The 24969-nt window shown below is 43.8% G+C and overlaps 1 protein-coding gene across 1 annotated transcript; it reads right to left on the bottom strand.

Moving 5' to 3' along the window:
• Nucleotides 1-1394: 1394 nt before the first annotated feature.
• On the bottom strand, nucleotides 1395-19551 carry LOC112648856 (Fc receptor-like protein 2). The gene is made up of 12 exons (XM_025430743.3): nucleotides 19308-19551; nucleotides 17837-17857; nucleotides 14948-15214; nucleotides 14429-14713; nucleotides 11640-11927; nucleotides 10965-11243; nucleotides 10542-10658; nucleotides 5238-5265; nucleotides 4211-4296; nucleotides 3880-3945; nucleotides 2697-2728; nucleotides 1395-2607 (listed from the first exon to the last, which is right to left on the bottom strand). Exons 1-12 carry the CDS (start codon nucleotides 19339-19341, stop codon nucleotides 2569-2571), a joined length of 1542 nt encoding a protein of 513 aa, XP_025286528.3. The 5' UTR covers nucleotides 19342-19551; the 3' UTR covers nucleotides 1395-2568.
• Between the last annotated feature and the right edge of the window lie 5418 nt (nucleotides 19552-24969).

The raw sequence follows: 24969 nt of genomic DNA, 5'->3' as shown, positions 1-24969 counted from the left end.
ACCACCCCTAGTTCATTTCCCAGAGTTAGGAATCTCTCATGTTCTGTCTCCCTTTCTGATATTTCCCACTCATTTTTTCTCCTTTCTCCTTTATTCCCTTTCACTATTTTTTATATTCCCCAAATGAATGAGACCATAAAATGTTTGTCCTTCTCCGATTGACTTATTTCACTCAGCATAATACCCTCCAGTTCCATCCACGTCGAAGCAAATGGTGGGTATTTGTCGTTTCTAATGGCTGAGTAATATTCCATTGTATACATAAACCACATCTCATTATCTTATATATTAAAGTCCATAGGTTTTTGCAGCTTCTTCCAGCTCCAGGTGGTAGCCCTCAGATTGCAGAATAGTCAGGTTATATGCATGTCTGCATATAACAGTGTGTGGACAGAGGAGCGTTAAGGGTCAGCTCTGAGTCAGACTGTCCCCATCTATGGATCAGAGTGCCCATTGGTTACCTAGCTATTGGAACAAACCTTGGTAATGTAGAAGGATTCGTGACCACCTATGATTTCCCACCAATTCTGGCAAGCCAGAAATAGGTAGATAAGTAACTTGTAATGGATAAGGGTGATTTGGGGTGGCTTAGTGGGAGGCTGAGCAGAGATGCATCCAGTTATCTATGTCTGGAGACACCTGGGTGGCTCAGCAGTTGAGTGTCTGTCTTCAGCTCAGGGTATGATCCCGGGTCCGGTGATCAAGTCCCACATCGGGCTCCCTGCATGGAGCCTGCTTCTCCCTCTGTCTATCTCTCTGCCTCTCCCTGTGTGTCTCTCATGAATAAATAAATTCTTAAAAAATTTTTTACCTGTGTCCCTATATACAGTTTTCATATGTTCCCCTAGAAGTTTTTATGCCAGGGTTACTGTTAATAATGACAGTGTGTATATACCTCAGAGATGGTTGGGTGTAAAGAACAGCTATGGGGCGTTTGTCGCTGCTAAGGTGGTAACAACACTAACTATAGAGCTGGGAGTACCCTCATCCTGTAATAATTAGATTGTTGGGATATGTTAACTCTCAGTTCCTAATGCTTGGAGCTCAGAGGTCATGTGATCTTGCTAAGGGTATATAATTATTTAAATATAAAACTTTAAATAATAACTGTAAGTATTCCTCATTGTTTTTTCTGGTAAACTTCAAATTTTTTGTGTATAATTTATAAAATATCCCAAATTACCTCTTTGTAGATGAATGGCCAATCCCAAGCCCACAGTCACCTGTGTTCTTCCCATTGGTGATCTATCTTTAGCAGAGGAGTAGATTATACAAGATGTTATTCAAAGAGTTACAGTGTTAAAAATTCTGATAGTTGCATTTGATAGTCATTTTGTTAGAAATTCTCATTACTCAACTTTTTGAACTTTTTTTGAACTATGTTTGAGGCTAAGTGATAATTATGCATATTTTATTTGTTGAATAATTAATTAGTGCTACTTATATGCCAGACATTGTTCTATGTGATTTATGAACATTTAACAAATGGTCTTCCCCGTTTAAAGATGAAGAAACTGAAGTACACAGAAGTTAAGTAGTTTGTTCAAGACCACACATTCAGTGGGGGATGAGGTTGGGACACCACCCTAGGGAGGGGGTCTCAAAGGCTGTGACCTTACTCCCTACATGATGGTGCAAATGAACATAAAACACTTAGCATTTCAAGAAGATATAAATATCCTCGTTACTTTTAAATCAATGTGGATCAATATACAAACCAAGCATTCAAGAAAGGACAAATATGGCAAGCTAATTCAAGCTGCTGTTCCCTCCCACAAACTGAACTCTAAAGTTTTCACAAGAGCAAGAGAGGATTTCTTTAAAACTTGAGATGTCTGTTTGTAGAAACAAAAGACAACAAAATCCCAGTCTGGAAAACAAAGCAAAGCCCAGAAATAGGTTCTGTTCACAACACCTCAGACAAGAAGAAAACTTGTTTCTTGTGTTCATTCTTCTTCCTCATCTCTTTGAACATTGAAGCAAATATCATATGATTTCTCTCATATGTGGAATTTAAGAAACAAAACAGATGAACATAGGAGAAGGAAAGGAAAAATAGAATAAGATAAAAACATTAAGGGAGGCAAACCATAAGAGACTCTTAACTCTAGGGAACAAACTGAGTGAGGGTTGCTGGAGGGGAGGAGGGTGGGAGGATGAGGTGACTGGGTGATGGGCATTAAGGAGGGCATGTGATGTGATGAACATTGACTATAACACCCAGTGTTCATCACATGAATCACTAAACTCTACCTCTGAAACTAAAAATACATTATATGTCAACTAAATTGAATTTCAATAAAAAAATTTTTAAAAGAGAAGATAACAAAGATAACCCCCCACAAGGCATCTGGAATGCGGCAGCAGCTCAATAAATACTGAATGAATGAAAGAAGACATTGGGAAATAACATGATAAAAACAAAAATGATGAACCCGCTGGTCTGCTCAGCCCTTGGAGCACATTCTATCTGTGAGGCTTCATGAGGGTTGGGCATTTTGTCATTTTTCGCAGCCCTTAGTGCTGCTCTGTCCTTGTTGGTGATCTGTCTCCCAATTCCTCTGAGTGTTATGTCTCCTTTATATTAGAGTAGATGACATGGGAGTCCTAGGAGAGATGCACAGTTGAAGGAAGAGAAGGAACATGGCTGGAGGGGGAGACAACAGGGGAAAGAACTCTCCAGGAGTCCAGCTCACCTTGTTCTCCAGAATTGTCCTTCTGATGTTTGCTATGGAGAAAAAATATTACTCAGTTCTTGGGTTTCCACTTAGACCTCATGCCCAAATGGTGCTCCAGGGCACATGCTGGTGATGCTTAATGTGTGGGTTCCAGCCTCTCCTGTTCTTCTCTAGAATCCATGCTTTAATGTTGTCCACTCTGCAGTCCTTCTAAGACCGCCCATGCTCTAAGCTCCCCACCAACCCTTGCTAAACAAAATCATTCCTCTCTTTGGTGCAACTTCCATGGATTATTGACAATATGCTGTCATAGCTCACTCTCCTGTCAGCCCTTTATGTCCTTCAGATAATGACCACAGGTGGTTGATGTACTATATAGAAGGAAACAGGAGGGGAGATCCTGAGTCACACGGCAGCTTGAGCATGTGGCAGCTGCTTCTTCCTCTCTTTATTCCAGGTGGGCAGACTGGAACTGAATCTCCCCCTGCCCTTAACAACACATCAACACTTCAAGGGCCTGGAGAATAAACATGCAGTGGACATGACTGTACCTTTTCAGTTTTGCTAGGCTGGTCCCTGACAGGGAAGGAGAATGACAGGGTCATTGGTTCTCTGCAGGCTGTAGTGGCATAGCCATAAGCAAGGCTGGCTGGGGACCCAGCCTCTGTGGCTCAGAGGAACATGACTGAGTGACCCTTTGCCAGGAAACCCACTAAGCACCAATAGCCTCTGACTCCAGCAGAAACAGCTGGAGCATAGAGCCAAGGGCATGTTTGAAGGTTGCAGCTTCAAGGACACTGGAGCAACAATAGAGGTTGGTTGGTTGAGAAGAGACAATTAGGGAGAATCTGGAATACAAGACAAGGGGAAAATAAAATCACATAAGGGTGGGAATACCTGAAGTATGGTATGTACAGTCCAGGAGGAATTGTCCCAGTTGAGAAAGGTCATTGCCAGGCTTCTTTGACAGGACCTTGTATTCCAGATTCTCCCTATTGTCTCTTCTCAACCAACCATCTGTTTTTGCTTTGTTTTGTAATTCAGCTTCTCCACGAGAATCTGCCTGCAAATATCTCTTGCTCCCTCTTGGATCTACAGATTTCATACCAAGGTGAAATATTGTATGAAAGCCTCTATTGAACACATGGTGCCACTTTCTTAGGAAGATGCATCTGGCAAGAACCACTTTGCAGTTTCTCACCTGAGTCTTCTGGTGGCTGGATGCTCCAGACCTGGGAATAAACCACATCCACATCTACAGGGTTCACTGCAGGAAAAAGTGTGCACAATGGTTCACAGGTGTCCACGGACAGGGGTTCAACCTTCATATGTGCCTTCCCAGTCCCCTGCTTTGTGACTGTCCTCCCAACCCCAACATGATTCTGAAGGTCATTTATTTATTGAAATTGGGCTTCATGGGGTCAGGGCATGTAGACCATCTCATGGTTGTTGTTGTCGTTGTTTTTTCTTTCACCTACTTTCTCTTCCCTCTCAGTTGTAGCTCTAAAGCCCCTTTCAGTGGGGAGACTCACCATTGACATACTCTGGCTGCAGTTCCTCAGTGTCTGGGAGTGAGCTGGGGCGAATGGACCCTTGAGGGTTTGCACTGGAAGCATCTCTGTGGAAACAAACTAACTACATGAAGTCCCCAGGGCAAGAGTGAGAACAGAGAGGAGGTAGGCTGAGGAGAGAGTAGGAGGAGCCAGGAAGACAGGGCACTTGGCTTGGGTGATTTGATGGCCCTTCATCTAGACTCTTAAGGTATGGTCTTTCAGGTGGGCAGCCAGAGACAGGCCACAGCATCACAAAGTACTTTCTTAATAGGATAGCCTCTCTGATGTGGCAAACATGTTCTATTCCTCATATTTGGCTTTTTCAAAAGTTATAAATAAGAGAATGATATTGCCTTAGATTTCATTTTTTCTCTTATAAACTCTTCTAGAACTTCATCTGCTTCTTTCTCCTCAATTTATCTCTCTTTTGTATATTGTATGTGTCTTACATTCTCCATAAGACATTATGTGTCCTATGGAAATAAATTCCATTTTATGCATATTTTCACGTTTTTAAAAGCCTAACAACAACTTACTCGTGTATTGTAAATACTCCATAAATAATCTTGAGTATGTGAATTAGTAAGGTAATTTAGAAACATTGAATCCTATGCAAGATAACACCTAGAGTCATATGGGCCACCCCAAGACAGCACCCTGATAGAAAAATGTAATGAATACAGACATGGTTGAGTATCATAGAAAGATACTGCGTAATCTGTACATGCAGAAGGAGCAGTAAGTATTTAAAATCATAAATGAGGAAGTTCTCTAGAGTTCCCATTTTGCTTTTTTAAAAATTTTATTTATTTATTTATTCATGAGAGACAGAGAGAGAGAGAAGCAAAGACACAGGCAGAGAGAGAAGTAGGCTCCATGCAGGGAGCCCAACGTGGGACTCAATCCCGGGTCTCTAGGACCACACCCTGGGCCGAAGGCGGCGCTAAACCACTGAGCCACCCAGCCTGCCCCTAGAGTTCCCATTTTGAAAAAGAAAAGTTCTCACCTGGGTGCATCAGTGGCAGAGTGTCCACCTAAAAGCAGATAAAGAAATATTCATTTTAGGGGAGGTGTCCTTACCTCTTAGAACTTTGACCTGACTTAACCACATGTCGTCACTGCTAGGATATAAGATACAGAATAGAGATCCAGTTATGTTGTGTCCTGATGACCACTTATTTACTCCAACACTGTTATTTGGACAACCCATTCTGTTTTCCCACTGATCTGATATGCCACTTCAAATGGCAAACCCCACAAGCATAGGTTACTGTTTCTGGATTTTTTTATTGCTATTTCAATTATTGCAAAATATATGTTACCTGCTGATGACTTCACCACTCTCCTTGTTTAGGTGAAACATTCTCATTTTTTCAATGTTCTGATATTTGCAACGCCCCCCCCCCACCCCCGCAAAGCAGTGGTTTTGGGTTTAGGCTTGATGTTGACATTCATAAGACCCAGTGGACTCTTCTTTGCACCATTTAGCTTTGCAGAGAGATGCAGAACAAGAAACACAGCATGTCAGCATGGATGTGTCAGCTGTGTCACCAGGGGGAAGGAGCTCTTTCCTGGTCCTTCAACTAACAGCTCTGGGACAAGTCCACATGGATGGGAGCACAGGCCACTCCAAGGGACGTGATTAGTCTCAAGAGTCGCATTGCACTTGGGGATGTGCCCATTTCTGCTTCTCACTGAGCATTTATAACCCCACTCAGAGCACTTCCAGTTTAGATGCAGCTCAGCAATCATGAAAAACATTGCGTGGTGATATAGCCAGCGCTCCAACTGTATTGGGTTTTTTGTAGACAGTGTTAGAAGGCTAGCCTAAGTGTATTCTCCAAAGAGAAGGAGGAACTAACTTATTTTCTTCAAGGAAAAAAGAATGACCTTGGGATTTTCTACCAAGCCAGTCACTCAACTATAAGGCAAAGGATGCACATCTTCAAACAGTAGGAAATTGGTGTATGTGATTCTAGCAACTCCATCCTGAATAAATTATTTTTAAAAATGGACTTTAGTCTACTTTCTAAACACTTTTGAACAATAACAAAAATTGATGATATCTTGGCTCCCAAAGAAAATTCCAAAAATATTCTAACAAGTGATGGTATAATGGTATAAATTATCTTCTCTGACCTTAGTATAACTGGTAATTCATCACAAAACTGTGAAGACATCTAGATATGTGGGGCACCTGGGTGGCTCAGTGGTTGAGCATCTGTCCTTGGCTCATGTCACGATCCCGGGATTCTGGGACCAAGTCCGGCATCAGGCTCTGCCTATGTCTCTGCCTCTCTCTCTGTGTCTCTCATGAATAAATAAATGAATAATCTTTTAAAAAAAGATAAAGAAAACTAGATAGGTCTACAACATATACATTTAAGGGAATTAAGTCTTCAGCTACTAAATACATATATGAATATATAAGACAAAGGAAAGCAAATCTATTAAATGCCAAATTTCTTCTAAAGAATAAGATTAACAAGAACAGAATGCAGCAACTAATGAAGATAAAAGCAGAAATGTCAGAATTAGAAAGCAAATGGTAGATCAAATAAATAACTCTAGCAGCTTCACCTTTTAATCAGAAGGGCGGATACCTCTTTTTCTATGCCACTTAAGAATGCGAAAGGAGAAGGTATGGAGAAATAAATGTAGCCACAGAGAAGCTAGAGGAATCACAGGACACCACTTCACTCCACTCCGAGTAAGCAGATTTTGGGCCCTGGATAAAACAGATGGTTTTCCAGGAAAATTCCCCAGAAGACAAAGAAACTGTGAACAGAATGTGGCAGTCAGGACGGAGTGTGTTATGCTACATTGAAAAACAAACTTCAGTCTGCAGGGACTTAAAGCAGCACAGGTTTGTGAATTTCCCACTTGTGCCGCAGACCTGTCAAAAATATGCTTGGGGGGGATCCCTGGGTGGCCCAGCAGTTCAGCGCTGCCTTTGGCCCAGGGCCTGATCCTGGAGACCCGGGATTGAGTCCCACATCGGGCTCCTGCGTGGAGCCTGCTTCTCCCTCTGCCTGTGTCTCTGCCTCTCTTTCTCTCTCTCTCTCTCTTTCTCTTTCATGAATAAATAAATAAAATCTTAAAAGAAAATATGCCAGTAAGTCACTCAGGAGGCTGCTGGAGGCCACGCCGTCTGGAGAAGACACCGTCACTCAGCGTGAGTTTGCGTGAGCACCATTGCTTGGGAAGGACAAGGAGGCAACAGCCCTGCTCATAAATTCTTCTGACGGGAAATAACACAAGCGGCTTCTGCCGACGTTTCACTGTCTGCATCTACTTCAAGGAGACAAGGAAATGCACCTGCTTATGAGCCCAGAGGCAAAGGGGGGCCGGGTGTCAGTGAGCATTAGCAGCGCCTCTCACAAGATGACTTATAAGAGCAGAGCTAGGGACAGCTGTCAAAGAGCTGCTCCTCCAAAACCCCAACAGGCACAATTCCACAAAATCTTTAGAAAACATTGCCATGTTTTCTATATTGTCATGTAAACGATTCCCTAACATGTAAGACGTATGAAAAGAGGAAAAGTGTTAAATTTCCTTTGTAATGTTGAGTATGAAACCCAGAAAAGATCACAATTAACAAGGAACCCGGCAAAAGTCACACATTACTATTAATAAAAAAAAAACTTTGAAACAATGCTAGTTTCTGTTAAAAATGCGTCACTAAAATTGAATTTTTACCACGAATGCAAAGATTAGTCAATATTAGGTATTCTGGTATAATGTAATTGGTCAATTTAATAGATGAAAAAAGGAAACGTGTGATTATCTTCACAAATACTAACGAGTATTAGCAAAAATTAGAAATTGTTTCTGGGGATGTCTGGGTGGCTCAGTGGTTGAGCATCTGCCTTTGGCTCTGGTTGTGATCCCGGAGTCCTGGGATCAAGTCCCGCATCAGGCTCCCTTGGGGATCCTGCTTCTCCCTCTGCCTGTGTCTCTGCCTCTCTCTCTCTTTCTCTCTCTGTCTCTCATGAATGCATAAATAAAATATTAAAAAAAATAAAAGTTGTTTCTGAGAAAATGTTAAGAGGTATTTGAATATGTTACACAGCATAGAAATACTAGAAAAATTTCCCTCAAAAACAGGAACCAGACAAGCTTATCCACATAAGATACCAGAGGCCATTGTGTATATAATTAGACATGAGAAAATAATTTGCTTAAAAATGGAAAAGGAGAAAGTAAATGTTTTATGGCTTTGTAGATTATTTCCATATTTGAAAAGTGATTAATATATTGGTATGTAACTTGAAAATTGAGAGAATTCATCACAACGGATGATTTAGAAATTATTTTATGTTAACCAACAACCTCTCTCTTCATATACATATATTTTTATCAACTAAAAAGTATAATGGAGAAAAAAAAATCACAATTCCTTAGTCTTAAATGGTCTGTTTAAAAAATATAACTTCCAAAAAAAAATAAAAATAAAAATAAATAAAAAATATAACTTCCATTGGACTTGAAAAAACTGAATTACATTTTCACTATTTGATGAGTTTCCAAAATCTCTTTTACCTAGTGGTAGTTGATAGGTCTAAGCAAGCATTTTGCAAGAGCTTAAAAGTTTATCTTGTGATTCTGTTGTGCCCCATGCTTGTCTTGAATCTTACAAATTAATGTAAGACAGCCCACTGAAGTGGGGGGAATTTGCAAGAGGAGAATGGTGAAGGTCAGGAGATTCTAGAGGCAGGCTTCAGGCTTTGTGGCCAGGAGGTGTGGACTCCGTCTTAGCTCCGCCCTCTAGTGGCTGTGTGAACAAGACAGCTCACTTAACTTCCCAAGATGGTTAAACCTAGACCATGACACACACTTATTTTTTATAATTACAGATAATATGTGTAAGCTTGCCATACATAACAGATACAATAATTGGTCATTGGTAACATGTCTTGGCTAGCAGAATGTTAGTAGGGGTCAGTATGCGATATCACTTACAGGAGTCTTCTAAATTCTTAGACTTACAAATAATGTTACAAAGAGATATCATCATGCTGAAAACACAGCAGCTCTATGGGATTGCTGGTCAGTGAAGGGAGTGCTTTCATGCTTCCAGTGATGACAGAAAAAGAAATTGAACAGACTTTTCTTCTGAAAACTGGAAATATTGGACAAAATATTGGTAGAAGTCTATTTAAGTGAAGAACTATTGAAGCCAGGTTAGAGAGGGGAGAGGCTCTGGGTGAGGGGTCTGGCTCTGAAACCGCTGGTCCTGCGGGGCATTTGCCAAGGCTGGACAGGGAAGCCCAAGGGCCGGTGCTTCAGGAAGTCTGGTGGGGCAGGGAGGCACGGATGGGAATTTGCTGTGCTTTGTGTGGAAATTTTTTAAATATGGCTGCCAATTATTTGATATTGATTTGGAGGTGGAGACAGTGCTGCCTCCTCTTGCAAGTTTGCTAGGCACTGGGACCTGATGAAACTGTCATCTGAAATTAGTTGAAAAAGACATTGCAGATTAGCTATCTTACTTACACTTACTTTTGAAGCAGACGTCACCACGTAAAATTTTTGACCACCCTGTGGGCGTCATGCCCTGCAGTGGTCCAGGCCACACTGACAGGTTGTGTGTGTATTGTAGCTGAGAGTACCAGCAAAGGTCCCAACCTCTAGCCAGCACCAGCCATCATGCATGCGTGAATATGCCCCCACATGACCCATCCAAGAGACTCAGGAATTCAAAGAGAAGTCACTGCTCTTTCTGTGAGTAGGTAACTAATAAATCCATAGGGATGCCTAGGTGGCTCAGTGGTTGAGCACCTGCCTTTGGATCAGGTCATGGTCCTGGAGTCCTAAGATCAAGTCCCGCATCTGGCTCCTCATAGGGAGCCTGCTTCTCCTTCTGCCTCTCTCTCTGTGTCTCTCATGAATAAATAAATAAAATCTTAAAAAAAAAAGAAATCGATAAATGAAGGAGAAAATGTACTAGATTATTTTCATTCCTTTAAGTCCAGCTACTTATTATGTTTCACTCCACTACATATAAACTGATTTTGTCTATTGAAAGCTATTAAATGATTTAATACTTTGAAATTTTTATTTAAAAGGAAAGCATAAAGGACTGTGTTAACTATTTTAATCTATACACAGGGGCCAATGACATACTATTAAATGAGAACATGGAAGCATTGTCCACTGCATGAAACCCTAGAAAATCATGAAGTGTGAAAAGAATTGATCAGATCTGGGGAGGTTTTCTTTCTTTCTTTTTTTTCAAATCCAATTTGTATCGGTAATGGAAAAGTTCACAGAAATAAAGGGCAATCAAAACAAATGGTAGATAACCAACCTGATACCTTGTGGAACCCGCAATAGAGCAGCAGAACAGCAACTATAAAGCCGAGGCCACCACACAGTGCTCCAAGAACTCTGGCTGTGATGCGGTCTCTTCTGTAGCCTCTGGTCCCTGAGGGAAGACAGGTGCATCAGCCTCAGAGGGTCAAGACTTGGTTCCTGGACCCTTGTCAAACACTCTGCAGGAATGGTTAATATAAATTCTCACAATATTATCCAAGTATAATGTGTACTTTCCAGGTTTGTGTGGAGAAAAGAGAAGCAGCCAGACACTCATCTTCTTCTCCAATCTCCCACACAGAGTAGGCATCCCTTGGACCTCCACCTACCTTCCAAAACCCCAATATGGTACCAATGAAGACTGCTGGGGCAGAGCCATTGGTCATAATGCTCCTGTAACCAGGGACCATCAACCCACCTGAGATGGAGAGTGTTACTGCCTCACTGTGCTGGGCTCCCAGGCCATTGTCAGCCTCACAGGAGTAGTTCCCAGAATGTTCCATGGTCAGAGAGAGGTTGAAGGATGCTCCTCCTCCAAAGGGGGCCAAGCTGTTTTGTAGGGTTATATTCTCACGATAAAACCGGTACATAATTGGGGGAGAGCCTCTGTGGGCCTCACAGCGAAGCTCTACCACGTCCCCCGCCATGGCCTGGGCCCCGGGCACCCTGAGGATGAAGACAGGGCGGGATGCTGGACCTGAGGAAGACAGGGGGCCAGCGGAGAGGGTTTGTGAGGCCATCGTAGACACACAGAGCCCCGGACTAGGACCTCGCGAAGGGCCTCACCCCTTGGTCATTGTGTATCTCTAAGATTCTCAACAGCCTCTTTAGAAATTAGGAGGAATATCACTCTTGGGGTACTGTCTAAAGACATGGTCATTTGTCATTGTCAGCTTGTGTTTTCCTAATGCCAAGTCCAGCTCCCTTTCTAGTCTTTTCCATGGAAACAAAGACATCTACAGTTTAACGTGCAAGGGTAACCCACTCTTCAGTTGCTGTTGGTATTCCACAGCACTGACCCCTGGCATGGACCTCTGGTACCATGGCCTTGGCTCTAGGGTTTCTGTCTTGGACGAGTCAGAGTGCAACTCACTTCTCACACAGATACTCAGCACCTTGCTCTGGATGGGTTCATGGCCGTTGTCAGCTCTGCAGTAATAGCGGCCGGCATCGCTCTCCTGCACAGCTGGGACTTCCATCTCTGCTGACAGGGAACGCTGGGTCTTCCTTCCCACACTGGTTCCTGTGTCCTCTCTGTGCCAGGAGAATGTGATATTTCCTGTGCCTTCTGCCACCGAGCAGAGGAGGACCAGACTCTCTCCTTCGATCACCATGCCCTTGGGGGCCCAGATGTCTAAGCTTACATTAGAGACAGGCACTCCTGGAGGGACAGACGATGACAGGTCAGAAGCTGACTGCAGAGGACTCTGAGACCAGCCCATGATTGGCTTCACTGAGAGTATGGGTAGGGCTCATGTAATCCATTATAAGCACACAAAGTAGGGAATCTGCGGTGATTACTCTTGAAGAATGTGGACACAGATACTGTGTCCCAACCTCCTCCCCATCACCCCTATTTTCATGGAACCACTAAAGAATGTGTGATGGGTCATCTGCTCCGTGAGACATGAAACATTTTCCTGAGGGAGGAGTCGCTGTGCACAGTAGTGCCATCTGCACAGTGTGAAGGGGTCACTGGTAGCATCAGTCCTACCTCAGAAAAGGCACTGCTTCCACTAACAATATCAATAAAGATTCCTCCATTATTCTCAATGTCAAGGGTCCACAAGAATTACAACCCCTTCTCCAGCCACTTGGTTCATTCAGATTTCTGCTTTCTCTGTTGCTTCATTTATTTCCCCATGCTGGAGCACTGTGGTGCCTTTTAAGAAACCAACTTGTGTTTAAAGGCAGCACATGAGGCCACCTGTGGAGCCACTGAAGAGCAGGTGCCTTGCTGTGAAAAGTCCCAGCCCATTCCTAAACACCACAGCATGAAGTGATCAGTGAAGATATGATTGATGGATTTTACTTGAATAAAGAAGACAGGATTATAAGGAGTGTTTTAAAAAGAAGAAAAGCCAAAATTAAGTATCTGTCTCCCACAGACAGCAAACCAAGGCTTAATTACAGTTTCAGCCTATCCCTGGAATGTGACCTTCTGAAAGTCAATCTGACCCACACTAGTGAGGTCATCCGCATGATAAAACAAAAAACAAACAAACAAACAAACAAACAAACAAAAACACCTTGCCGTTTCCTTTTCCTCTCCAAAGATGTCCAGGCCTGTGGAAATCCTCTCTTTTATTTTGCTAATAATCTCCTTTGCCTCACTCGTGCCTATAAAAACTTCCATTAAATAAATTTATTATATATAAAAAAAAGAAGTTAGGTAAATTAGTTTGGTTTTTAATAGAGTGGTCAGGGATAGAGATAAAACCTCAGATGTCATTGATATGTGGGTGGTGTTTAAGGCCAAGGTTCATGGTGAGATGGACTGGCTAGGAGGAAAATGTACTGAAGGGATGAGAGCTTAGGTCAGACTTGAACACTCCAGAAGAAAGTGAACAGAGAAGAGAGAGCAGTAGAGGGACCTAGGAGGAGTGGCCATAAGGCAGGAGAAAACCAGGAGAGTCAAGAGAGGGGAATGTCTAACTGTGAGAGAGCACTGGTCGGCCAAGAGGTTGAATAAGATGGTAACGGAGAGGGAGAGGTGACAATTGGCTTTGCTGCAAGGAGGTTCTAGTGTGTTTGACAAGAACAGTCTCAGTGAGTGGTGGAATGGAAGATGAAGTGAAATTGATTGAGGAGCTAATGAGAGGCAAAGAAATAGAAGTGGAAAAAAAATAGTTCATTTGAGAAGTTTTGTTGGGAAAGGAGTGGAGAAATGGAATACTAGCTATGGAAGAACAAGCGGTGAGGGAGCAATTTGTTATTCTGTTGGTTGGTTGGTTTTTAAAACAGTAGACAACAGAGCATGCTTTTGGAAGACAAAGCTATTTTAAGGTGCTGCTTTATTGTTACTAGTGATAGAAATTCGTCCCAAGTTTATAAAACTGTGGATATTCATGATTAAATCGCTAAATAAATACAAATGATTCACTTGCAGAAAAGTGACCTCTGGGGCATTGCCCAACATTCTTACTTCCAATTTAAGTGTATCTTTGTGCATCAGCCCTGAAGTTTGAGCAATGCAGGTTTAAGACTTTTGAGTTGCAGCCATTAGAAATGACAAATACCCACCATTTGCTTCAACGTGGATGGAACTGGAGGGTATTATGCTGAGTGAAGTAAGTCAGTCGGAGAAGGACAAACATTATATGTTCTCATTCATTTGGGGAATATAAATAATAGTGAAAGGGAATATAAGGGCAGGGAGAAGAAGTGTGTGGGAAATATCAGAAAGAGAGACAGAACGTAAAGACTGCTAACTCTGGGAAACGAACTAGGGGTGGTAGAAGGGGAGGAGGACGGGGGGTGGGGTGAATGGGTGACGGACACTGAGGGGGGCACTTGACGGGATGAGCACTGGGTGTTATTCTGTATGTTGGCAAATTGAACACCAATAAAAAATAAATTTACTATAAAAAAAAAAAACTTCCATTTCCTACAACTCCTCTGGGCATCTCTCTGCTTGCTAGTTGGGATCCTGCCAATTCATGAAGGCTTGATAAAGTCAATTCCATCTTCACATTTGCTCCATTGGGTTCTGTTTTTTAACAGTAGCTTTGTTCATTTGCTATTTTTATGAACTGCCCATTCCCTAGCTCAGGACCAACTTTCCACAAGGATAGGAATTACACAAGTACCCAAAAGACAAGTGGCCCGAAGTGAAGCTGCCAGACTCCTGATTTGCCCATGCTCAGACCCACTGATACTTACTCTGCACCTGAATCTGGGATTGGAGGCTCTGTTTTGTGACCCTTGGAGTCACTGTCTCTGCCTGACACCAGTAGGACCCTGAATCCTCCTTCCACACAGCAGGGAGCTGGAGCTCTGGGGAGCTGCTCCAGCTGGACGCCAGGGCCCTGCCACCTCTGAAGAAGCGATATCGGAGCTGAGCATTTGACCTCTGTGGAGAAGGCTGGGTCTCACAGGTCAGGGTCACTGGGCTCCCCTCTGTGGGCCAGGAGGCGCTGACGGTGAGCACGGGATATGGAAATAGCTCTAGAAGGAAGGATCACAAGTGCCCCAAGCAGTGAGATTGATGGTTCCTGCTGAAAAGCAACCCCAGCAAACAAGGCATTCAGACAAACTTGTCACCCATCATGACCCCCTCCTGCAGTCAAACTACAGGACTCTGGTTCATATGTGGTGTGGGGGCAGGTTTCCCCTCCAGGGACCCACCCTGCTCTGCTACAGTCTCCTCCAGCCTGGCTCCCACAGGAAGGAAGGCTTTACCTTGGACTTGAATCTTGATGCTATTTGACTTTTTTGAGTAATACCGGAGGTATATTCTAACAGTTGCACTACAGGAATAGCTGCCACTGTCACTTAGAACTGCACTTGGGATAGAAAAGCTGAAGACTTCATTTGAAAAATGTAACTTTTTTCCATCCTTGTAATATGCCATAGTCTGGATTTTCCACTTGTCTGTTTTCCTCTGGCATATCAGGTCTATGCGGTCACCTTCAAAGATAGCAGAAGGAGCCCTGAGAGTCAGCCAGTCTGCAAGAGAGGGCATGAGGGGACTGGATTTGCCATTTCCGCGAGGAACCCAGATGTCTGGTCTTTCCCTGAGCTTTTCTGAGCTCTTGGGCAGAGCAGCCCCTTCACCTTCAGGCAAGACAGACACCCCTATCCATGCCTCACCTTCTCGGGGCTACGTCCTCTTTTTTCCTGAGGGGTATCTGAGTCAGCATGGGCTGCTATAACAAAATACCATAAGCTGCGTGTCTTATCAACAACAGACATTTATTTTTCATGGTTCTGGGGGCTGACAGTCTAAGATCAAGGTGCTGGCAGGGTCAGGTTCTGGGGAGGCTGCTCTCTCAGGTTATAGACTTGCTGACTTCTTGTGTATTTTCACCTGTGAGCTCTCTGGCCTCTTTTTCTAAGGGTGCTAATCCCATCATGAGGACCTCCAGGACTGTATCACCTCCCAAGGGCCCCACCCCCAGATAACATCCTCTTGGGATTAGGATTTCAACATACGAGTTTGGGTGTGAGACTCAACATTCAATCAATGGCAGGGAAGGTCAAAGTAGTCTGAATTTTTTACACAGATATAGGTGCAGGAGTGTCCTGCCAAAGGTCTTCTTGCTTAGCTCTCTCTGTTGGTGACGTCACACGGAGGACCATCGTCGTCAGGGGACATTTTGCTTACCCACCACCATGCTTTCTTTTATCCAGCCTTCAAAGGCACTACACTGTGTTCTCAATTTATGTTCTGCCCCTTTTTCTTGCCTCACCAGAGGAGACAGCCAAGGGGCCTAGATAGCCGGGGAATAAAGTGGTTACTGAAATAAGATCCAGTATCTCAATCCTCAGAACTTTCCACTTGACTATTTTCCAAACACTTCCCGTCCATTCCATGTGTAATAAGGTCTTAGGGGACTGACTGTAGTGAGAAAAGTCATTGCCAAAAATAAATGTGCTCCCCTGGGAATGCTTCTCTCAGATTCTACCCTGTGACTCCACTTATTTATGGTACCAGACCACCTTCTGGGTTTGGGACATTTGCATTAACTTTTAGGGTTGTAGTTGAAGGTTTTGACCTCGAGGTGAGGAAATAAGTTATATCTCAAACAGCAATCTCCTTGCCACTGTTCATTGGTGGCACGGCTGCCAGAATTTGGATGTGTAATGTAGGGAACTAGAGGTCACCCCAATAAGAGATGAAGGGCCTCATCAAATACTTCAGCAGAACCAAAGCTGAAATGCCTCAGAAAACTCGTGAAATTTAGAATCATAATTTTTGGAACACATGCTACCTACTGTTCCAGGTGGGGAATCAAATTTACCTGTTGGACATTGGGGGAAACAATCTGGGTTATGAAAAATGAAATCAGAAGGGCAGGAAAGGTGGGTTGTAGAAACAATTAACTTAATTCGAGGTTTTCATCCTCCTTCACTGATGGAGAGACCAGATCTCACCGGGACTTGGCTGTGGGACTTAAAATCAAGCTGATTTTTAAACCGCTAGTACAGTCTTCATCCAGAAACTTGAAGGATTCCCAGGGAGAACACTGTCAGGGTAGGGGGCAAACATTCTGTGTCATGGTTAGAGATGCCACTGAAAAGTCACATGGTAGGCAATCTCACGGACTTGGGGCTGCAGCTGACAAGGTGAGCCTGTGAGTCCATTGCTAAGGATTGTTCACGGCAGAGCGCAAATGCAACAGATGAGGCCTGCTCCTGAGCACACTCTGTGCCAGAGCTCCTGTAGGTGACCCTGGCATCCCTGTTCCCTTAACGTCTGGCCATAATAGGTGAGGCAGGGTTCTGTTCTCCCAGGACAGTGCTTTGGAGCCCTAAGGGCCCCTTCTACTTGGCAGTTGGTGCTGGCGAGGCACAGGAGCAATCCTCCATCTCTCTAGATTCAGTCCAGGCTCGTGTACATACAGAATAAAGTCTTGCTTTCTATACATTGGTGCGCACAGCTTTAAGTCAAGAAGAGCAAGGTGAGATTAGTTGTAGTCACACAACCATAAGAAGGTAGCATACGTGTGTGGGCACACAGAATTTGGCAGTGCTCTAGAGCCAGGGGCGGACCAGGGTCTGGGAGCTGCCCGGATGCCTATTTGGGGAAAGGAAGTGTGGCCAACAGCAGCTGTCCTGCTCAAGGGCGGCTCAGTGCTTACAACAGATGCCTGCAGAGTTGCTCTCTGACTTCGCAGGACAATGTGTCCACTCCCCACCCAAAGCCAGAGCAGCAGTGTTGGTTCAACACCATCCCGACCATGCAGACACTCTTGACTGTTTTTCTGAGAGAACAACTGTTTTCAGAGCTGTGGGGACACTTAGCCCGACCTGGTGGAGGGCTATGGTCCCTGGCCCAGAGAACCATCCTCCCCCATGAGCTGTCCAGCCTGCACACCCTCTTCCAGATGCCACTCCCTCTATGGCTGGGGCTGTGTGATTGGGTGGTGGACTCCACTTGGGCAGGCCAGGCAGGCCTTCTCACCCATCACCAAGCCAAGCGGACTGGCCCTGTGGCAGGTTGGCCCAGGGGAGCAACGACATTGGAACATCTCTGTGGCTTCTCCTCATCTCTCTCTACAGGACCTCGTGGGTGCCAGGTAACAGACAAACCAGACCCCAGGAAGGACAAGAATGCAAGTGACTCACCTGCCTCTTCACTGGCGGAAGCTGTGAGGGGATCAAAAACCAGAGGTTAGCCCAGAGAATTTGCCTTCAAAATTTAGACATTTCTATTACTCTGCTAAACTGCCCCCAAACTCCCCATCACCCCTTTTTCTGTTCTACTCCATTATCACCAACAATGCAATCTCCCTCAAACACCAACTGACCCCTACTCATGTTACAATCACAAGGCAAGTGCAAACCTCTCCTTTGACCAAAGGGAGCACCTGGGGGACGTCCCACAGATGGATGCCAGAAGTTCAGTGATTCTCAATCCTTTGTCCTTCCCCTCCCCCCACCAATCTCCTGCATACCCAGTGTGTTGGCTACATGATATCCCAAGTCACCAAGAGTCCATCAGGGAACACCCAGAGTTTGTAGTGTAACCCTGACAGTTGGGATTTTTCTCAGCCAGACTTTGTGCCTGACTTAAGCTTTGATGCTAAGGCATCCACTTCGAAGACTGTCATCACAACACACTGAAGTCATCAGACTAAATGAAGAGCCAGGCCACCTCCCCACTCTGAGGCTTTCGTTTTAGAAATCTTGGTTGATTTCCATAACTGACCATGTGGGCCACTTGATTTATTCTCTTCCCAACTTTAAATTCCCACTCATTTGTTTGAATTCACCAATAAAATGCAAGCCCATGAAACTGTGGGCTTCCAGCCTCCACCCCAATAAGAGCAGAACCCCAGACCCATGTTGTCTCTCTCCCCACGACCTCTTTGTGTGATCTCAGGGGTGCTGTGTAGTAATAAACCTTTAGTATTCAAAAGTTTCTTGACCATTATTACTGAAGGGGGTTTTGCAGTCATGATAAGAACCAGGAGGGCTGGTCCAGCCACAACCTTGCTTATTGATAGGCTGAGACGGGCACACACAGTTTTGAAAACTGAAGGCACCTTGAATGGATTCCTTTTCTCTGGCTGTATTTTATGTGAGGGTTCTTTTACTCATTAACAAATGTTGGCTTAGTTCCTCCTGAATGTAGAGAAAGGAATCTCATTTCCCTATAGCAGCCTGCCTGTCCAGGTAACCTTCGGCTCAACAGAGGAGCCTGAGCAAAGGGTATGCATGTGTCTCCAAAGTCCAACTTGGAGATAACTGTCCAAACAGTTCTCATAGAGAAGTAGTAAATGTTGAAATAATTAAAACTGTATTTATGAGAATTCATTACTGTATGAATTACCTAAGATAATTCACGAATGGTAATTCGTGAAACTCATAACCCACGAACAATAAAGTAGCCGACCTTGAACATTAAGGACAAGGATGCATTGCAGTCTGACTTGCCCAGGGCCCACTGCTGTGCATCTGACTCTGCTCTCTAAGCTGGAAGCAGACACCTGGGCTTGCCTACTGGTCTCCGGGCTCTGATAAACCCTCAGGGCTTTCTGGAGCTGGAGACTTCCTCTGGTACCACCTCAGTTCTACCTCAAATTATTGGACTTACCAAAGATGACCAGCAATGACCACAACAACAGCATGAGGACCTGGTTCAGCTACCCGAGAAGAAATGTTCCCTCAGTCACCAGCCGGAGTCTCTGTGCAGGGAATGGAAACTGCTTTTCAAAGTTAGTTTTGAGCAATTAGCGAAAAAAAGGAAGTGGAAGGGTTTATCAACGTCTGACCACTGTCTTCTTCTCTGTAGGTGCTATGAGAATGAGGATGGTCCTCTAGATGCCAAAGAAACTCCTCCTCTTGACACTGATGACAGTTAACACTGACACACAGCTGTTCACGGATTGGACACAGTTCTAAGCGCCTTATGCTCACAGGGTTATTTGATGTCCTGAAGAAGCTTCTGGAATCTGCACAATCTCCTTTACACAGTTAGAGAAACAGGCAGCAGGAAAGATAAGTAATGGACCAAGATCAGCATGGTCACTTTCCAGTAGTGACAGCTGGGAGTCAAACCCAGGCAGCCCTGTCTTACAGTCTGACTCAAATGCTAGCAGATCTTACCATGATATATAATGCTTCTCACCGTTCCTTAGGATAGCAGGGCCATTGGTGTAACCGCTCAGAGTCCCCGGGTGACCCTTTCTTCAGCCCATATCTAGCCATCTAGAACTGCTAATGTTGCTAACATTCAAAACATGTGCTCCGTATCATTGAAAACATTGTTCTCTTCTTTATTTCTAATCCATGTTGCTTTTTGGACAGTGCACCGCTCCCAATGTGGCCATACCTTCCAGAGCACACATCCCCAAAGCCTATTATCACCCTGTTCTGATTAGATGTGGTCCCCTAGGTGTCCTATGTAACAGTCCACTCAGGGGCAGGCTAAGCAGGCAGATACAAGTTGCCTTTGTGGACTTAGGCAGCAACTTTAAAGTTTCTGCCACTTAGGCAGCAACTTTAAATCCTAAAATCATAGATATTTGTAATATGGGGACTGACTCATACTGAATTGAATCACAGACTCAGTGTCATGTGTTCAGGGGAATACTTAACATTGTCACTCACCATAAACATAATTTTCCTGTAGGAAGTGCTGATGTATGTATGTGATGTCGTACATCCTATCATCAAAGCCTTGCTTAAAGGCGTGTAAAAAGTAAGTGCTAAGAATACCCCAAAAGAGCAGTTTAAAAAAATAAATTATATGTTAAACAGTGTACTACTACCAAGCAGCCATTAAAGTGGTTCTGAAGAACATTTAATAGCAATAAAAATTGTTCATGATATACTGTTAAGGAAAAAGGGGTTGCTGAATACAATTTATCTGCTGTACACCATCCTCTCCACTGATTGCCCAATAAAAAAAATAATTGTGTGGAACAATAAACACCAAAGTGTTAGTGTGACTGTATTTCACTGGTGTAATTAAAGGTGGTTTTTAATTTCCTCATTTTGCTCATTATTGTGTTCTAGCTTTCTTACAATAAATACATGCTATTTATATGTTTCTAAAAGATTCATAGAAGGGCAGCCTCGGTGGCCCAGCGGTTTAGCGCCGCCTTCAGCCCAGGGCGTGATCCTGGAGACCTGGGATTGAGTCCGGCGTCGGGCTCCCTGCGTGGAGCCTGCTTCTCCCTCTGCCTGTGTCTCTCTGTGCCCCCACCCCCGTTCTCTGTGTGTGTGTGTGTCTCTTATGAATAAATAAATAAAATCTTTTAAAAAATAAAAATAAAAGATTCATAAAAAATAAGACCCATTTTTTTTGGATCTCTCTCATCTCAAAGTGTATCAAGCAATGCTATTTCACCTTTCTGCAGAGACAAATGGTTTATTTGTGTTTGGAAGAGGGTGAATGCTCCTCACCCTGGCACCAGAGCTGCTCACTGAGCTTCTTGTCAAGCCCTGCCTAGTTGGGACGGCACAGGACTCTGACAGATGACAGTGAATTAAGGAAGACGATACAGAAAAAGGCATATGCAAAAGGTGGAGGAAGAGCTGCTGATAGGTATTGGTTTTTCACAGAAATATTTATGGTTGCATTCTGTCCTGTATGGGCATGTGGGTTCTTGAGTTGAGAATTCATTTTTTTCCCATGGCATTACCAAATGGTAGAGGGTGTGCTTTGTGTGAAAGTGAGTGATGCAGGGGAAGAGAACTGAGTTGCTACAGTGGGGTAAGTGGGCCACTAGGGTGGCAGCATGTCCTTGAGGTGATGGTATGTTCCACCTGCGTGCTTGCTCACATCTGACAGATGGCAGACATTTACATGTGGACAGACACAATCTGCAGGCCCATCTAAACTCAGATGCAAATGAGCGGCTGCAGCCAGATGTGACGAGCTCAGTAGCTCATTGGAGGACAAAGTAGCTTCATGTTCAAGATTACAGTGGCAGAACTGAAACTGTAGGGTGGGGTGCGTTGGCCAAAGTGAGAGATACAAACATTCCTTATGCGGGGTTATTTGGCTACCAGCAAGATGGAGTCTTGACCAGAGTTTCCTATAGACACAAAAGCCTCTGGGGCCAACCAGGTAGACCCTTGACTTGGAGATCCTGCGGGTGGCAACAAAAGTGTTCTGTCAGATACAGAGCAACAGTGTCCCTGTCAACTCTGTTCCATGTCTTGGAAGGAACACAAGGTGCAATGCCAACATGAGGTGCATCAGGACTGGACAGAGACAGAGTCTTCACAAACTACAGCTCAGAACAAAATAACTACCATCTCCCATTTGAGGATGTTGATTACCAGGATAGTCACAACAAGAAAATGAAACTGGTTAACCTCAGAGGATATATTTGGTTGAACTTGGGCCTGCAAGGCCAGGATGATAGAATTGAATATCATGATGCATGCATTCACTTCCTGCAGGAATTAATGCACACTTTGCTGTACACAGTGGACATGGTGATAACTCACCACCATCATCCTTGTGGGGGAGCAGTTACAGTAGTAATTTCAATTGTTACTATAATTATCTTGAACAATATGATACGTCTTTGTTGAATGAGGTTTGACCTAGAAATTTTATTTCCAGGGTAAGAGATACATTTTTTTGGAGGTGCTAATGTTTGTTGGAGCAGAGCTGGCTAGTGGGAATCTCAATGTTGTCTCTGCAGATGCTCTCCAAATGTTATTTAGGTAAACGCAGACCCTTCTGCCCAGAAGATTCTTTACAATGCAGTTCATTAATTCCTAGAATTCTGATGGGTCCTCCATAGTCCAGATAGCATGGTAGGGAATTTGGACCAAGAATGCCTGGGAACTGTTGTCCATTTCCTCCCTGGTGGATATGAAAATGAAGGTGCTCCAGAGATCCAGTTGCTCCAAGAATTATCCATACATCTACTCCAGGCAATCTGAGAAGGACAAGAGCAAGTTTAGTTTCAAGTAGTGATTGTTTTTAGAAGACTGAAGTTTTACAGGTCTCAAATTTTTCTTCTCCATGAAGAGGATCATTTTCTTCAGCGTCAGTAGAAAGTATCACAAACCCCTTTTGAAGAAAGCTTGCCATTCCTGTGATGGGGAATAGAGGTGAGCCCCATCTTGAAGTCTGAGGTTGGGGGGATCCCCGGGTGGCTCAGCGGTTTAGCGCCTGCCTTTGGCCCAGGGCGTAATCCTAGAGTCCTGGGATCGAGTCCCACATCGGGCTCCCTGCATGGAGCCTGCTTCTCCCTCTGCCTGTGTCTCTGCCTCTCTCTCTCTCTGTGTGTCTCTCATGAATAAATAAATAAAAATCTTAAAAAAAAAAAAGTCTGAGGTGAGGAGGGGCACAGGGGCACTTAGTGAGGCTCTGAGTAGATATCTGAGCAGCATGTGCAACAGGGAGCAGACCTCCCTGGGTCTGTGAGGATACCTCCTGCCAAGTTGCCCGGACTCCCTGGGGGTGGCAGGCATGAAGGGGCCCCTGGGGGGATCAAAGACCATTCAATCTGAAGCTCTCTGTTTTCTGTTCTAATTGTATATGTGTGATCTGGGTAGAGGGGACATTTGGGGGCATTTAGCACACTCACCCTTAGCAGAGCCACCCACAGCTGTTTCCTTGAGTATCTTCCCAGCAGTAAATATCGGCTATTGGTGGTAGAAGACGATCAAGAACCAAGATCAGGGCAGTCCGGGTGGCTCAGCGGTTTAGTGCCGCCTTCAGCCCAGGGTGTGATCCTGGAGATCCGGGATCGAGTCACATGTCAGGCTCCCTGCATGGAGCCTGCTTCTCCCTCTGCCTGTGTCTCTGCCTCTCTCTCTGTGTGTGTGTGTCTCTCATGAATAAATAAATAAAATCTTAAAAAAAAAAAAAAAGAACCAAGATCCAGATTGTACTTGTGGCTTTTGGTCTTGATTCCCCTTCCAGGGATTTGCTTATTCTTCTCACATACTCTGCTAACCACTCCTTCCGAGGTCAGGAGGTGGTGATTCACCGGTCAGAGGAAACGTGTATTCATTCAGTCAGTGATGGATAAATAGTGCATAATTTTTTAAATGCATACTTAAACAGGTAAAAAAAAAAAAGGGAAATTCCTCCATTACAGATAGGAGAAAAAAGGAAGTGGAAACAGAGTATTACACATGTATGTAAATTGACACTACTGATGCCCAGAGGAGGAAACTATCACAGTGGATACTTTTTGTGAACTTAGCATTTAGTCCGTGTGAAACTAGGAAGGCAAAACCCTCCATCTATAAGAGGGAGAAGCCTGAAACCAAAACACATAAAGTCTGGACCACCAGCAGGCTTTCTTTGTAATAAAAGAGTGGCTTAGTGGGAAAAAGATTCACCCACCACCAGAGATGACAAGCAACCTTGTCTTTCTATGAGCTCTGGGGGAAATAGTTTCCCCTGAGACATCAAAACCCCAGAACTGTGCCACTCCCATGGGTGAGATAAATAATTGTCATAAAAAGTGGTCCCAAGTTAGAAACGCCCCCGGGGCTTAGAAGCAGCACTTACAAAATGGCTTTTGAGGGATAATCAGAAGCACAGATCATGTGAAGCTCCTACTGTACAGAGGAAGTGTCTCCATCAACAATCACAAAACACACCAAATTATGATGAACAAGATTCAAAACGTGATTAATGCAGGTTTAAGTACCTAAACCTTCAGGAAGAAGAGCTACTTAAGACTTACAATAAATTTAATGTATTTAAGCCATTTTAAGGTGGTTAAAATAATAAAATAAAGTATTACACCCATAACAGCAAACAAAAAGGGAAATTTGAAAAGGAATAACAATAATTTTTTGAGCATTTAATGTGTGCTGTGTGTACCTCGAAGCATTTTTTTTTCGATGTTCTAAATCTTTTTAAAAATTTTATTTACATTTGGGACGCCTGGGTGGCTCAGCGGTTGAGCATCTGCCTTTGGCTCGGGGCGTCCGGGGATCAAGTCCCATATGGGGCTCCATGCATGGAGCCTGCCTGCTTCTCCTCTCTCTCTCTTTCTGCCTCTCTCTGTGTCTCTCATGAATAAGTAAATAAAATCTTTTTAAAAATAAAGTAAAATTTTATTTACATTCAATTAACATATAGTGTATTGTTAGTTTCAGAGGTAGAGTTTGGTGATTCATCAGTTGACCTTGAAGCATTTTAAACAAATGATTTTACATAATGAGCAAGACAGTGTTGTATATTAGTTAACAATTGTTATCCCAGTTTTAAGCATGAAGAAATACACAGAGATTAACTAATTTGACCAAATTGCAGTGCTAGTAAGTAA

The sequence above is a fragment of the Canis lupus genome, chromosome 7 (genome assembly GCF_003254725.2).
Source record: "Canis lupus dingo isolate Sandy chromosome 7, ASM325472v2, whole genome shotgun sequence".
Classification (NCBI taxonomy): domain Eukaryota; kingdom Metazoa; phylum Chordata; class Mammalia; order Carnivora; family Canidae; genus Canis; species Canis lupus.
Note: the sequence above shows the minus strand (reverse complement) of the source record. Positions and strands in the feature narration are given on the sequence as shown.